This window comes from Chinchilla lanigera, unplaced genomic scaffold (genome assembly GCF_000276665.1).
Source record: "Chinchilla lanigera isolate Chin_1 unplaced genomic scaffold, ChiLan1.0 scaffold00015, whole genome shotgun sequence".
Classification (NCBI taxonomy): domain Eukaryota; kingdom Metazoa; phylum Chordata; class Mammalia; order Rodentia; family Chinchillidae; genus Chinchilla; species Chinchilla lanigera.
The window spans coordinates 523,576-540,334 of NW_004955416.1; the positions used below are offsets into that span (position 1 = coordinate 523,576).

The 16,759-nt window shown below is 44.2% G+C and overlaps 1 protein-coding gene across 1 annotated transcript; it reads right to left on the reverse strand.

Annotated features, from left to right (window-relative positions):
* Positions 1–3,142: 3,142 nt before the first annotated feature.
* Positions 3,143–4,778, reverse strand: Chrm5 (cholinergic receptor, muscarinic 5). The gene has a single exon (XM_005381165.2). The coding sequence runs from the start codon at positions 4,776–4,778 to the stop codon at positions 3,180–3,182; it is 1,599 nt and encodes a 532-aa protein (XP_005381222.1). The 3' UTR covers positions 3,143–3,179.
* Positions 4,779–16,759: the final 11,981 nt, after the last annotated feature.

Consider the following 16,759-nt stretch of genomic DNA (forward strand, 5'->3'; position numbering starts at 1 on the left):
TGTAACTGGGAGGAAAGGCAGAATAGCAAACAGTAGCGAGAGGGAAGTGCATCCATACTGGACATCCCTGCCTTTCTTAAAAAGGCCAGGCTATGCAAAGGTGTGTGGGACCCTAATATAAATGGGTCTAACATGATAGCCTGAGATGATTCCTTTATTTAAGTGCTTTGCATTGGACCACGGTCTGGTTAAATTTCTTTAATATCCAGAATAATGCTAGCACAATACAAATGCTTTGCTGTAATACCAATATTTACAGTAGACAAGTGGATAGTCCAGTCCGGAGGTGTAGATACAGATGTTACAATTACAAAGAGGCGATGTCAGCATCGTCTTTAACAGGCATTCACTCAGAGGAGTACTGACAAAATACTTTGTGTAACCAAAAATTACTCAGAAAATAAAGATTCCATGACAAGCTATCAAATTCACAGCCATTGTTAGCAACGCGACAGCATCCACTAGGTAATAAGCCACAGCTGTACGCAGTGCCCATTGGCAGTGTTTGGGAGGCGGAGAATAGGAGGCCTAAGCCCTGACATCAGCTCATGCCCCACCCACCACTCACTGGTCCCTGTAGTTTACAATTTCATCTGTTCATTCTGAGGCTTCCACTCGAGACTCTACTCTAGAAAAGTCTAGTTTCTTCTAGTAACTCTGGGTGTTTGTTTGTCTATGTTAAGGGTCATGGGTAGTCTATAAAACTGATGGTCTTCCAAAGGCAATGATAAAGAAGGAACATAGTCCTTTTCATTAATTTCACAAAAGATGAGCAAAGTTGTAGAGTGTGAAGTGTGCCCCAGCAGCACCCCGACCCCATTCTAGTGGTGGGCTCTTTTGTTTGAACGAGCAAATCTCTTTACTGTGAGCACTGAGTGGTCAACATTACAGTGAGATTCTCATGGAGGGATCTTCATTTTTGTCAGAGTCAACACCTTAGCTGAATCCACTGTTTTTGTTCACTTAGAGCTGGAGGAGCAGGTTTGCCCATGAGGCCACACCCGGTTGATATCACGCAGGCCCAAGTGCCTCTCTGTCCTGGAGAGCCAAGCCAATTAATATTTTCAGCCACATTCTTGGCAGGTGTCAACTTGCCCTTCAAAAAGTTTCAGCAGCTGTGGTGCTTCCTACAGGTTTCACCCCAGAGTCAGGTCTCTGCCGGCCTGGGAGAGGGGCCTGAGCGGGCCAGCTGGGGCCTGCCCATGATTCTCCTCCCTCAGCCTGCTGGGTACAGCCCATAAGCAGCTTACCCTGCTCCTCGGGGGTGAGTGGAATCTCTTCTGTACTCGGGTACACTCCTAATTCCCAGGACAGCACAGCCAGCTCTCTCCATCCCCTCAGCAAATGAGACTGAAAAAGAACTGGCCTACATTAAGCAACTTGAAGTCGAGATTTTAAAACGCTGCTGTAGATGTAATCACCAGGTTAAAGGTTGAGCTTCTCACAGGAGTGTCCATCCTTCAATTCCTGGGCCTGTACCATTGTACTGCTTTCTTTGTGGATCTTTCATTAATTTTACACAGGATTTCACAGCTTCAATTTCTTGCACCTTGGTTTATTTCCAGAATCACCAAAGAGGCATCGTGAGCCAGGTGTGGTGACACACACTTGTAATCCTAGCACTCAAGGCTGAGGCAGGAGGATCACTGTGAGCTCAAGGTTAGCCTGTGCTACAAAGTGAGTTCATGGCCAGCCTGAACTGCAGAGTGAAACCCTGTCTCAAAAAGACCAAAAAAAAAAAAAGCATCTCAGATACTGGTTGTTTATATATACTTAGAGATTTCAACTAGATTTGGTTTTTAATGATCCCAGTGCCTAGTGTATGCTGATAACTTTAAATTGGGTGCGTTATTATGAGCTGTATTTTCTTTCTAAAGATGGAGAATGCTTTTGTTCCTTTGTTTCTGTGGTGCTGAGGACTGAACTCGGGCCTTGGACATGGAAGGAAACAGCGCTCACAGCTGGGCTACGTCCCAGGCTGAGGCTTCTGTTGCTAAAGACCACAGCCCGCGTCACTGGACCCGCAGTTGTGCTTTCCTGGGCTGCGCATCTTCTTGACTGAATTCGGACAGGAATGAAATGTCAGTCATTTCTAATATCTGAAGGACCTATTAAAAAGGAGAAAGCCTTCCTCTTCTGTTTGCCCCAAATAGCACTTCTGCCCAAGGGCAGTGCAGTGCCCTGCTTGCACCAGGTGTGCACTGGGGGCTTGGAAGAGAGAAATTAAGGACTTTAAAAGGGCTCTTAAAGAAATTCAAAAGCCTGCATTGAAACGCAATTTGTTTTTCACATTTTGCCTCAGGTTTGCTCTGTGAAGAGATTAGAAAGCAAGCTGTTCAGCGAGGTCAGAGGAGACCTTTACCACCAAAGGGCTGTTCCCCAGCTAGTCCTCCTAAGAAGAGAGGGGCACGAAGTGGAATGCACACTATTTGTTTAGTTAAAAGGGAAAAAAAAAATCCCACTGGTGAAAGAAAAAGTAACTGATTGTGGAGACTTGATCATCTTTGTCAGCAGAAAAAGCCCCATTTCAAGAACTGAGTGTGACAGGGTCTCAGGGTCTCAGGGTCCTTCCAGACCCAGGATTCGGAGTGGAAGGATGGTTCTGTGGAGATCAGGGTACAGGCATTGGCACAATTATAAAAGGAAAGAGCAAGAGCTTCACCTAGATGTAGGGACAGGGAAACATATAGACCACATAATAGCTGTGTGATAAATACTCATCAGTCAATGAAGAAAGATATTCTTAGAAGCCAGTTGAGTATCTCTTGTTAATAGGTGATACTGACTTACTTTCTCCTGGTTCTCATTGGTATAAGACTACGCACATTTTGTGCAAAACTTTTTGACAGGTATCCACAGGGGAAGATTTCCATCTAGTCCCTGCTGTTCCCCACAGAAGGTTAGACAGAAGTCTAAGTCACCGTTCACTGTGACCTAAGTGTGCTTCCAGTGAGCGATCATGAGTCAGACTTACTTCAGTGGCAAACTCCAACGCCACCTGGTGGCCTTGGTCATAGATAAGAATCGTTTGATAGGGCAGACTTACTGCAGACGTGAATCCTTTCTTTTGGCGACAGAAGCCCTTACAATTCTTCAGGGACTATAAACAACAGATGAAGTTTTAAAAACAGGCAAACCAGACTCTAGTCACTATTCTTTGGAAGGGGGTTCTTAACTTTTCAGGGTAGCTTGCTGTTTCCTGGCCAGTACAACTTCTCCTTCACTTTTTTCTTTTTCCATCGGCAGAGAAGCAGCATCTTAAATGTCTTCCTAAAGGTTCTGTTGCAGAGAGCATAGCAGATGGGGTTGACTGTACTGTTGACATAGCACAGCCAATAGCCCAGGTGCCACAGGGTGATCGGGATACACTTATCACAGAAGGTGGAAACCAGGACCATGATGTTATATGGGGTCCATGTAATGATGAAGGCCAGGAGAATGGCACTTAAGGTCTGGGCTGCTTTCCTCTCCTTGACCAGGACCATTCGCTTTCGTTTGGTCATTTGATGGCTGAGGTTGGGATCGAGGCCTTTTGAGGAAGGGTGCTTGGACACTGGGAAGGAGCAGGGCATGATTTTCACTTTGCGACAGCTGTTATTGGTTTCCTGGGTGCCGTCAGCTTTAACTACCAGTCGGAACTTATAGGCCACACATTTCTGACTCTTGAGTCTATGAGCAGCAGCTGGTGACAAGAAGTATTTGGGGGTGTCATAGTCAGGTTTTTCAGTTTGAGCTTTCACAAATGTCTCCTTGGTCTCTTCAGCACTCAGTTCTTCCCTTGGGCTTTCCTTGGCCTGACTCTTGTAGACCACTTGGAAGACAGGGTCAGTGGGGGGCTTGTCCTCATCCTCGGAGGAAGGGCATGAGCTACAGGCAGTGAGCTGCTCTGCTTTGGCCCAGCTGGTGCTCTGGCCAGTGGCTTGGGACGGCTTCCCTGTGGTGGAGGTGCTCCTGCGGGAGGATGGCCAGGAGGCCTGGCTCCTCTCCCTCTGGGCCAGGGCAGGTGGAGGGCAGCTAAAGCAGGACCTGAGCAGAGCCCTGTGAGCTGGCTTTCTCTGCTCAGCTTCAGCCACAGAGTCAGAGCCCTGGAGGTCAGCCAGATCTTTGGTTCGCTTTTCTGTTTCCCGGTAGATTCGGCAGTAAAGAATCGTCATGACGGAAACAGGGATGTAGAAGGCAGCAATGGCTGTGCCAAAAGTGATGGTGGGCTCAGAGAGGAACTGGATCTGACACTCCTCTGGGGGTACTGTCCGCTTCCCAACCAGGTACTGCCAGCAGAGGATTGCTGGCGCCCAGAGGATGAAGGAGATCAACCAGGCCAAGCCAATCATGACGCCAGCCCTCTTTGGGGTTCGCTTGGCCCGATATGTCAGGGGTCTGGTGATGGAGAAGTAACGGTCAAAACTGATCACCAGGAGGTTCATGACAGAGGCGTTGCTGGCCACGTAGTCCAGGGCAAGCCAGAGGTCACAAGCCAGACTCCCCAGAGCCCAGCGTCCCATGAGGATGTAGGTAGTATAGAGGTTCATGGAGAAGATCCCAATGATGAGATCCGCACAGGCCAAGCTGAGCAGGTAATAATTGTTAACTGTCTTGAGCTGACTGTTGACTTGGAAGGAGATCATGACCAAAACATTGCCCACAATTGTGCTCAGGCTGACTACTGCAGTCACTGCTGCGATGGTGATGACTTCCCACAGCCGATGGTGTTCCAAAGGTTGGTGATTTACTGGGGTGCCATTGACACTGGTTGCATTGTGGTAAGATTCCCCTTCCATCCTGGTGCGAGAATTAATTACACTGAAGGTTAAGTCTTAGGTTTTAGTTCTCTGTTCTTTCTCACCTCTTCTTGGTCAGTATCTGGAAGAGAGGGAAACACATTAGGTCCACTCACCAGCGTGCATTTCCTTTCTATCCACTGTTTACTATCTAACAGAATATTAAATGTGGTTACACACATAGAGAAAGATGCTGAAATCTCTAAACTCTTTCTTGTGGGGGTAGGAACTGAACTCAGGACCTCGCGTTTGCCAGGCAGGCTCTTGTACCACTGAGGTATCTTCCCAGCCCCTTCTAAACTCTTGATAACATTTTAATAACAGCATTTATCTTTTGACTTTGTATGATTACCAATGCACAAGCTCCTTGTCCTTGAAACTGTTGCCCTCTTGTGGTGACTTTTTAAAAAGGTCTGAGAAGATGAAGAAAAAGCAAGAAAAATCGGTTTATTGGGAAATAGGGATGTTAAACGACTTGGGTTGCAATGACCTTAAGAGCAGAAACTCTGCTTGTAAGCAACTGGTAATAAATACCTAAGCCACGGTGTACCCAGAGGAAGACAGCCGTGTTTAGTCTGTAGTCCCCATCTGGATTATTGAACTGTAGCGAGGGGCTCTTTGACTGCACTAGGCCACTTTTCCCTGCACAAATGCAAACTCCATGGGTAGACCTGGTTTTTATTGAAGGCCTTTGAAATTTGCCTCATTTGCTGAAAATAATCCTTCCATTCTCAGACTATTTGCAATATCTTTGAACAGTGTTAAGTTACAGTATATTTTTCCCCTGAGGATTATAAAGTAATGTGTCCCTCATACAAGTTCAACCAATGTCAAAATGTAAATTTAGAAAAAAGTCTTTGTTAATTTCATCCTGCTGTCAGGGAATAAATACTATCAGTTTAGAGTGTGTTTTGCCCACTAAAGGTAACTAGAACTATTTATCTTGGTTTTAGAGTTATTGGATGTTGTGTAACAAACAGCACTTTAATTACAAACTTGCAGGCACGTTGCTGTGATGAATGTGAGGCAGAAGTGTCTTTCTGATGACCCTGAAAGCACGCTGTCTGGGCAGCACCTGCTCTGCAGACGGGTCGCCTTAATAGGAATGGACATAAAGATGACAAATGTTTGAAGGGCTCTCAATTGTCTTTGCTTTGTTTTGCATTTTCGCTGTAATTCTGGAAACTGAAGTGATGATATTGTCTTGTACCAGAAGCCAGATTTTGTGCTTGCCTGGGCAGCACATATACTAAAATTGGAATGATACAGAGAAGATTAGCATGGCCCCTGTGCAGAAGCCAGATTTTCCCAACTTTCTGATCTTGCACCCCTATTTATATCCCAAATGGATGTAGTCCAATTTGCCTATGAATTTTCCTTTTTGTCAGTCCCTTTACACTCCTACTGTTTCCACCCTGGTTTTTTTTGGTCTTTTTGAGACAGGGTCTCGCTATGCAGTTCAGGCTGGCCTTTTGCTCACTTTGTAGCCCAGGCTGATCTTGAACTCGCAATGATCCTCCTGCCTCAGCCTCCCAAGTGCTGGAATTACAGGCATGCGCCACCATGCCTGGCTACCACCCTGGTTCAATGCTACTCCTACCTAGGACTTCTCAGCATTATCAACATCCTACAAACTGTTAGAACGAATCCCAAGGACACCGGGTCAGTAGGCAGAGACTCTCCAGTACCCAGAAAGGTCAAAGTCACTCTGTTTTAGAATTCTGTTGGCACCGCCATTGCAGATTGTTTTTTGGTTATCACAGCTAAGCTGTCAGTGCAAGAAAGAGCCTGCAGAAGTCCCCTTCTTATTTCCTACTTCCTTGCTTTCCACAGTACCAGCCTATGGAATGTCTATTAGGTGACAGGCCCCATGGTGGGGACACCGTGGAAGAGTATGTGGAACTGCCCTCAGGACCCTGGTTGGGAGGTGGAGCAGGCCGTGGGGCCCAGGTGAAGGCTGGCCAAACCAGGGCAATGGGGGCAGGGAGGCACCCTTGAGGAAGAGAGCTAAGTCTGCTGAGACTTGAAGAATGAGTGGGCATCAGGTAGATGAAAGGTGAATGGGTCCAACCCAAGGGGAAGAGCTGTTTAGAAATCGAAGCAAAATAGGAAGAAACACAGTGTGCAGCGGAAGAAGATGGAAGGCAATCTGCAGTGTGAGCTGTGACCCTGGGGAAGCAGGACAAGGTAAGGGTGGAAGTGGGGGTGGGGGTGGACTGGCGCCTTGAGAGACAAGGCCACTGCCTGGGAGAGCTGTGTGAGCTATTTTGGGGATTCCTCGTCTGTTCTGAAGGTAACCCCAAAATCTGGATGTTTGGAAATAGTAAAATGATCTGGCTGTTTGTTGCATTTTTCTCTTCAATTCTTCAAAGTAGAAATGTTTTAGAAGGATTTATTTTTTTCTAATTGATTTGGGAATTTTGGATATGTGCATACACTTGTGAATGTATATGTCCAACCTGGGTACTTCATTCATCTGTTTCCTCATATGAAAAAGTAAGAAAATTGGACTATGGGATCCCAAATACCTACATTTCCATGAGTTTGTATTGTAGTTACTATTATATAATGCAATGGTTAATTTTGTGTGTCAACTTGTCTAGGCTGCAGTACCCGGTTGTTTGGCTGAACCTATCCAGATGTTGCCGTGAAGGTATTTTTTAGGTATAGACTACTGTTGAAATGAATAGATTTTGAGTCAAGCAAATGGATTATCCTCCACAGAGTGTGGGAGGGCTTTACCCAAGCTGGTGAAAGCCTTATGGGAGAAAACTGAGGTTCCCCTAAAAGAAGAAGGAGTTTTGTCTCCAAACTGTGTTAGGACTAAAAATGACATCAGCTCCTTAGATGGATTAAAAATTGTGGAATATATATCCAATGAAGCACTATTCAGTCATAAAGAAGGATGTTTTAGTCATTTGTAGGAAAATGGATGGATCTTGAAACTATAATGTTAACTGAAATAAATCAAAAATAAAAGCTTAAATATTATTTTTTATTTGTATTTTTTATTTTTTAATTTTTAATTTTAAAAAATAAAAGAAGGAAAACATAGTAACAGACAGACATCCATTTACAAAATAGCATAAGAATAATACAAACAAATCAGAGTTACAGACAAAGTTGTAGGAAATTAACAATGGTTGTTTTATTACTTATTGATAACTTCAAAGTGCTTTCTCAGGAAAACAAATAGAGACATACAAGATTGATCAAACAAGTAATCATTAACTATTCCTTTTGGTAGGGCAAAATAAGACAGTAGTACAACTATGTTAGCTATCCTGTATATACATACTTACATAATTTCCCCTCCTTTCCCTTCTCTGTTCCCACACCCCAGTTACCCCTTACTTTTGAGCATTTTCCTTTCATTTCACAATGTCTATCATACCTCATAGTTTTTATTCACTCTTTCAGGTCTTGCACTAGTGAGATAATATGATGAAAAGCTTATATATTGCTTGGTTTCTTATATGAGAAATCCAAGATATAAGTAATTTAAAGAGCAGAATAAAGGAGAGTTGATAGGAAATAAGGATCTGGCACTTTTTGGAGAAGGAGATATAAAGAAGGGAGAAAAGGAGGGGAAGTGGGGAAAAAGGATTATATATTATATATAAAATTATATGTTATTATATTATATATTAATATATAATATCCTGGTCATTATATTAATATATAATATATATATCCTGGTCATTTGGGGGATATATCTAGCTTTGGGATATATACATATATATCCCAAAATTAATGTAATTGTTTGTCACAAACATATACTAATAAATTTTTAAAAGATAAAAATATCTTTCCTCTCTCTGTCTCATGAATGGAATGAATATTTTGCAGGGAAATTACCAAATCATATTTCAATGTTAGCTTGAGCTCGGGGTTTAATTCTTTTAAAATGAAGGGTTGGTCTATAGGTAAGTGGATCTCCTCATGGGGTGCTCATTAAAGCCACACTGGACCTTTTGTTTGGTTTTTGGTACCGGGAATCGAACTCAGGACCTAGTACTTGCCAGGCAGGCGCTTGTGCCCCTGAGCTATATCCCCGGCCACACTGGATCTTTTGAAAAGTATTAATATCTGGACCCCACCCTAGGTCTGTGAACCCAGAATCTGTGTGGGAGAAACCTGAATGCCACTTCACTTTCAAATTCCTCAGGTGGTTCTCATGTGAAGTCAAAATGGAAAACCTGTCATACTGGAGCCCCTGCTGCTCAAGGTAAAGTTAATACAGGGTGCTTCTTACGAAGGAATAATCCTGTGACTAAACCAGTGTTTCTCAAAGTGCGACATGCACATAATTTACACACATGCTCTTGTGAAATTGCAGAAGGTCACGGCTTGCAAGTCCACATTTCTAAAAAGTTCAGTACTCTCAATGCTGCTAATGTGTGAGCCACGCTTTTTTTTTTTTTGAGACTGGGTCTTGTTATGTAGTTCAGGCAAGCTTTGAACTTACTATGTATCTCAGGCTGGTCTTGAACTTGCAGTGATCCTCTCGCCTCAGCCTCCCGAGTGCTGGAATTACAGGTGTGCACTACCATGCCTGTCTCAACCACACTTTTACACTGTGAGTCTAAGGATAATTTCTAAACTTCCAGAAAAGAAGCCAAAACTTACCACGCTGTGGTTAAATCAGAATTTTACAATTGAAATGCTCAGTAACATTTGGATCCTTCTCTGCCTTCCAAAGTTTTAAATATTTTCTGTCCTGTTTGGAATTAATGAAACTTCCCAACTTCTTTCTAGCCTTTTCAGTTTTTTTCTGCTTTTTTTTTTTTTTTTTGGTGGGGGATAATTTTTCCTGATTTCTAAGCTGCTGGAAGTAGACAGATCTTTCCATAGACAAAAGCATTTGGGACATGAGGTGGGTTCCATGGCTGAAGGAGTGATTTCTTTATTTGGATCACAATTTAGTGTGGAAGCTGAGTTTCAAGCATGACAGTTTTCCACAGTGAATTTCTCGAATCATTAACAAGTTTCCACTTTTTGAGTAAAACACTGTGCTCCTGGAGGAGCAGTCCTTATTTTGGTGGGGGAGCACCAATGTAAGTGATATCAGGGTGCGGAATCCTTCTGAGCTCTTACTTGAATATTTCCTTATACTTTACAAATTCTCACTTTTCTCCTGCCTTTGAGAAGATGTTTATTACTAGGGTGCCAGCTTTAGCACAGAGCAATAAACATCCCTGGTTTATTATGCCTACCACTGAACAGAAGAACCCTAGGGTAACAAAAGCCTCTGTGTTTCCAGCCTTGCCAATTAATGTCTTTGTTCTTGTTGTCAGTAAATTACAAATGAAGCAAAACAACATAAAAATAAAAAGGATAACATTGTACCAAATGAATTATTTCCTTGTTGAGTGGCCTTGAATTCTGAGGATTTGCATAAAGTGAGCTTTGACCTTGCTTTTCTGAAATCCTTTTTCTCTGAGCTTTTTCCTGAACCTGTCCTTGCAGCAGTTCATTGTTTCTATAGCAACCACAGAAGAACTTTGGTTCTACTTTAATAGTGTCAACATGCCACTGACACTGAGACATCATAACCAGCCATGTTGTTCTCATGAAGATATCAATGAACTGCCATCTCGCTCTTCCTTTTCAAGGACAAGCCAAGAAGAAGCAGGCTTAAAATCCATGTAGTAACAACAGCTTAGAAGTCAGAAAGATCTTCCAGTGGAGGTATGTGTGAAGAAGAGAAGTTATGCATTTGCCTTTTCTGATGACTATTTAAAAATAACACATACCTAAACTCTTTTGATTGGTAGAATAGAAATGCTATCCAAAGATACGTGGCAATTAAGAGATGACGCCTTAGCCCCGAGTGGTGTCACACACTTGTAATCCCAGCACTCTGAGATTTTGAAGCAGGATTGCAAGTTCAAATTCAGCCTAAGCATCTTGTCTCAAAATAAAATATATAAAAAAGCTGGAGATGTAACTCACTGTGAAGGCCCTGAGTGTTCTACACACACACACACACACACACACACACACACACAGAGAGAGAGAGAGAGAGAGAGAGAGAGAGAGAGAAAGAGAGAGAGACAGATCATTTTTCAATATCTCTGAAGTGATAATAGGGTTTAATGTGAGCCGGGTTTTTTTGTCTTTTTGAGTCAGGATTTCACTATGCAGTTTGAAGTCACTTTGTAGCCCACGCTGGCCTCAAACTTGCAGCGATCCTCCTTGCGAGCAGGGTTTTAATGTGACATGCTTTTTAAAACATACTGCATTCACCACTGTACTAGACGGAGCTTGTGAAAGAGACAGTCTCGGAGCTGAAGGAGTTAATCTTTTTAGTTCTTAGAAAGACAGTCTAGAGATACAGCTGAGCCTGTAAGATCTAATTTATGTGACAGAGAGGCCTATTACTGAGGACATTAAACAACTGCATAGTTATTGTAAGACAGGAAAACAGGTGAGATTGCTTTACATGCAGGCATAAACTAGGGCCATTTAATATGTGTCCTGCATCCCTTAATCCTTTGGGGTGGTTTAGGAGGCCCCCTTCTGTTGGGAGCAGTTTTTTTTTTTTTCTGGAGAGCACTGGGGAAATGTTATCATTTTCTGTATGTGCCATGACCTGAAAAAGTCTGGGAAGCATTACCACAAGTAGATTTATGGGAAAATCTAAAAGTCCAGAAGCCCTTGACTGTTATTCAAGTCTTTCTAACAGAGTTGAGGGCAAAGATTATATATTAACTTTTGGATTCCCAAGAATAGCATGCTGTTCTGAAAGCAATAAGAATAAAAAGGTTTGGGGAAGAAGGAGTGCATCAAATAAGGTTGATAAGTAAGATTAGGACTGAGGCCTGACCATTGGGTTTAGTTACATGGAGAACATAGTGACTCTTGATCAGTTTAGATGAAATCATGCACATGAAAGCTTTGTAAAACAGACAGAAGAGTGAATGAGTGGAGGAGAATTACAAACAGTGCCATAGAATACTTCTGTAGAGATTGCTTATAAAAGAAAAGGAGCAGAAACTGTATTAAGGTGTATAGAAAAGTTTTTCTTTAAAGAAAGGTAGAAATATTGCATGTTTTTAATGCAGTGATGATTACGAATGTCAACTTGACTGGCTTTGAGATCTGACCAAAAGGGATTGGTGGAGCACACATTTGAGTAGTCTGAGTCATGGAGGTGTGATCTTGGGGTCAGTATCTCATCCCTTGCCCTTCTCTGGCACTCTTCCCCAGCTCTGCTTCTCAGCCACTATGAACTAAGCAGCTTTGCTCTACCACATCCTTCTGCCATGATGTTTCTGCATTGGAGCCTGCTGGTCATGGACTGAATCCTGTGAAATCATAAGCCAAATCAAATTGCTCCTTCTTTAAGTTGTGGCTGTTGAGTATTGTGCTCTAGCAATGGAAAATCTGATGAATGTATAAAATCATCCTAGAAAGTGAGATTGCAGCTCTGACTGTTTCTGACCATGTGGTCCAAAAGATCTTGGAACTGGTATGTGGGAGGAGTTTGAAAAAGTTTGGATGCAGGTTGGAGAAGCCCTCAAATGTACACAGAGGTAGATGGGTGAGTCTGGCCAGAGCTCAGAGGACTACAATGCGGATAGGAATGCTAAGAGTAAAGGTCAAGCTCAGAAGGTTTCAATTAGGAATAAGGACTCCACTGGCAGTTGGATTAGAGGCTATGTGCGTTACACTCTGGCAAAAAATTTTGTCTACATTTTGCCCATGTCCTGAGATTTTGCCAGGGACGAGGTGAAAGGCAGTGGACTAATCGCAGAGTAATTTTGAAAAGAACCTCCTAATGTTCGGGCCTCAGCATGGGTACCACTGGATGCTTTTAGCTGGGTTTATAGTGAGAACTGAGGGCAAAAGGCAGAGCAGAAAAACACACATTTTGGCTCAGAAGGAAGTAAAGTTGGGGCCAAAAGAGGTATGGTTACTGAAAAGATTAACACCTTTAAAAAGAAACCAATTACTTTGTATACAAATAAGAAGATGCCTTGAGGGGATCTCAGGAATCAGCAAGATACCATCCATCATAGGCTTAAGGGTGTAAATGTGTAAACTTTTCAGTGGAGAAGATAGCCCTTGGGATCCCTACTCCTTTGTGCTTCCCTGGAATTCATTTCCCTGTGCTCAGCCATCTGGGCATTCAGAAGTTACTGCAGTCCTGATCCAAAGGGGTCTGGCTGTTGCTTCTGCTGGCAAAAGACCCTGCCATCATACATGTGGTGTTGGTTTTGCTGGCAGGCACAATGCAAGAGTTGTGGAGTCAGGGAGGCTTCCATTTCAGATTTCAGAGAAAGGCCTGGGAGGCCAGGCAAAGGGCCCCTGGGTGGGCAGGGAGTGAAGCTGTGGGAATGATGCCAAAGGTGCAGTGGACACCCCAGGAAGTTGGAGTTGCTAGGAACAAGGACTGTTACCTAGGCAAAGCTGTAGGCTGTGAGTGGTGTCAGTCTGAGGAAGAGGCTGTGCAGTCTGCAACTGGCAAGGCCATGGGGGAGGACCCTATGGAACTCGCATGTCACCTCCATGTCCTCTGGATGCTGGTTATGGAACTACAGGACTTAATGTTTTCCCTGGCAGGTTTTGGTCTTGCTTTGGGCCTATTCTTTTCTATTCTCCTATCCCCCTCTTTTGGAATGGGAATGTCTACCTTTGCCATTGTTCCTTGGTCATATATAACTTGTTTTGTTTTTTTACAGAGGTTCATAGCTAAGAATTTACCTTGAGTTTCAAAACAGACTTTGACTTGGATATTTGAAAAATACTGGAATTGTTGAAACTCTGGGGGAAGGGACTGTTGTGTTCCCAGTTGTACAGAGGACTACTGTATTATGTTAAGTGAAATTATGAAGTTGTTGTGGTGGATTGGCAACTGGTGGTCAGCTTGTAACACCCAGCTGAAGGGTGGTGCTGGGTGTGGGAGGCCCACCTGAGGATTGTTGCAACAAAATAAAAAGAAGAATTGGAGAGGAAGAAGTTGAGGTGTGTTAGGGAGCTGTTGGTTCTCCTGGGGCTGATGTTGTCCTGAGAGCTTGTCATGCTAGCTTTCCTGATAAGAATTTGGCTAGTTTCATTGTCAAAGCAGCTTGGGACCTTGTTGTTGCTGAGAATGGCTATGGTTCACTTTGGGGAGTTCTGGTCTTCAGTTTGAGCATCACTTCCTGGCTCCAGAGCAGAAGATGGTGCACTGCTCAATCTCCTGGAGAAGCGTGGGCTTTCCTGGTATGGATTCAGTTGTTCTCATCGTTGGAGGAGCTCAGGATGTCACTGTTACTGAGGATGGCTACGGTACTTTCGAGGGGGAGCTCTGGTTCTTACTTTGAGCATTGCTTCCTGGCTCCAGCTCAGATCCCTCAGCCTGCTGACACAGATCCTTCATCCCACTGGCACAGAATTTCTAACTTCCACCACCAACCTTTGGGCCTTCCCAGTGCAGATCCGTGAAACAGGCCTACATGGGACATTATTGTAGGCTCATGGCCTCCAGTTGGACGTGTGGGGGACATCGTGATGGGCTCTAGGTCTTCAGCTAGACTCATGCAGGACATTGCCATGCGGTCCAGGCCCTCAACTGGATTCCTTGTTCTTTCCTGTGTGGACAGATTTTCTGCACTCTTTTTGTATATGACCTTTTGGGTGACTACTATAAAATAATCCTGTAAATTATGTGTCCTGTATTGTATTTATTCCCCTTGCAAACCCTGACTACAACAGTTGCTATTATGTTTATTTGGAGGTTAAGTATGGTTTAAGGAGATCCATGTGGGTATGAAGTTAACAAGGGGTAGGAGGTGGCAGTTAGGGTGCAGTGACAACTTTCATTGGCTTTGGAATCCACTCAAGGGATTGGTGGAACACACTATGGGATATGTCTGGGAGGGTCATGGAGGCCTGGCCTTGAGGTCTGAATCAGGCTCCTCTCTGGCATCTGGCACTATTCCCCTGGTCTGCTTACCAGTGCCATGAACTAAGTAGCCTTGCTGCAGCACACCCTTTTGCCATGATGTTTATGCCTTCAAGCCAGTTGACTTGAATCTTCTGAAACAGTGGGCTAAATGAAACCTCTCCTCTTTTAAGTTGTGGGGGTCTAGTATTGTGTCCCAACATTGGGAAAGCTAATACATATGCTAATGTGAACCAGCCTTTGAAAAGTAAAAACTGAAGCATAAGGAGAGGGTGGGGAGAGCGGCTGGGCGATGTTCCCTGATGGATGAGCAGGGGGGGTAGGAAATAGTTGCAGTAAGAGAGGTGTTGGACAGGAGCCAAGACCCTTCTATAGTAACAGAGGGAAGGCCGAGGGTAAGTGCAGAAACAGGTGCGCTGAGAGTTGCTGTAATGGTAGAAAGTCTTTTCTGATTGCTTCTATTTTGCTACGAAATAAAACTGGTCAACAGCTGACAGTGGCCTGGACTATTTTAGTGGTTTCTTAATGTCTCTGCTTAGAATTTTATTTTATTATTTTTTTGGTACCAGGAATCAAACTCGTGACCTCTCACTTGCCAGGCAGGCACTGTGCTGCTGAGCTAGATCCCAGGCTGCTTAGAATTTTAACTCTCCTCTACAGAATGATTTCCTGAGTGTAGTGGTTAACGGTGCAGACTTTGAGGCCAGACCTCCCAGGTTCGAATTATTCGTTACGCATTAGCTGCATGATCTGAAAATTTGCTTAGTATCTATTTAGATCCCTGATCTGTACACTGGGATAACACTAGTCTACTTTACAGGCCTCTGTGAGGTTCAAATGAAAAGATAGATGAGAAGTACTAAGGGCTGTATCCGGTGCATCTGAAATGCTCAGCCAGTACCGACCATTTTAAGAATTTCTTAGTTGACAACCCTTCCCGCGATCCCTCAGTCTAGAAAGTCCCACCTGTCCACCTTTTATTAACCAGGTCAACTCCTGCTCAGCCACTGGGCTTTGGCTCTAGCAACCTTTGGAAGACTTCTTTGGGCCTGGACCTCGAACCGCTCACTGAAATCAGCACACTGTGGTCTATAAGTGTTTATAGGATTATCTTCCTTGCGGAGTGAGCTACTTCAGGACAGAGACAGTCTAATTCAGGACACAGCACTCTCTCTGCCCCAGTGTAGACAGAAGCAATGAACATTATTAACTGTGTTAGGATGTAAGAAAGGTCCAGAAAGGACTGAAGAAGAACACTTCTTTTGCTAGGCTTTTAGCCCTTGGTTTCATTATTTTCATACGGTTCTGTCTAGTTTAAAGTGGCTCCTAAGCACCTGTATAGCTAACTGTTCCCCTTCCTTTCTTGGAGTGAGATCCGAGGTAGAATGCCAGGTCCACCACTGTCTGGTGAGTCAGGTTAGGCAAGCTGGGTAACGCTAGGACTCTACCCTCCTCTGCACGGTCAGGGAAACAGCACCTGTTATCAGAGCACGGAGAATTAGGTGCTCATGTGCTTAGTGAGTGCGCGCTGTAGTGGGCTCCTGCATCCTTCTACCAGTCTGTGCCCGCCTCTGCTCCCAGGGCCAGAGTCCGCACGGCTTACTTGATTCCTACATCCCTTCTTCCTCGCGATCCTGGCTTCAGCACAGGAGTTTACCATGATGCTTATATGCTCGTTCATGACAATCAGGTGACTAACCTCAAGAGAAATAACTCGTTGGAAGTCTCAGCAGTTAACCCACGCTGACATTTTGGTATGTATTTGTATAAACCCCTTCTAACGCAAACACGTTTGATTTCTTTTCTAAAAATGAACTCGTGGCTGGACACGGCGGCACAGGTCTGTCAGAGGCAGAGGCAGGAGGATCACAAGTTAGCGGTCAGGCTGGGCCTTGGTGAGACCCGGCTCCGAGCAGCTAATGAGAGCCGGGGGTGCAGCGCAGGCGGCTGGGTAACCCTGGCTTCGACGCCCCGACCGCAGAGGGGAAAACAGAGCCAAAACTCCGGCTCAGGCAGACGCTGCCCGAGCGACCGAGCTTCTACGTTACCACGCCTGCCCCGGCCCATCCCCAGGCCCCAAGCGGCCCGC

Coding starts and splice junctions, on each gene's coding strand:
- Chrm5 (XM_005381165.2), bottom strand. CDS start 4,778: ATGGAAGGGGAATCTTACCACAATGCAACCAGTGTCAATGGCACCCCA.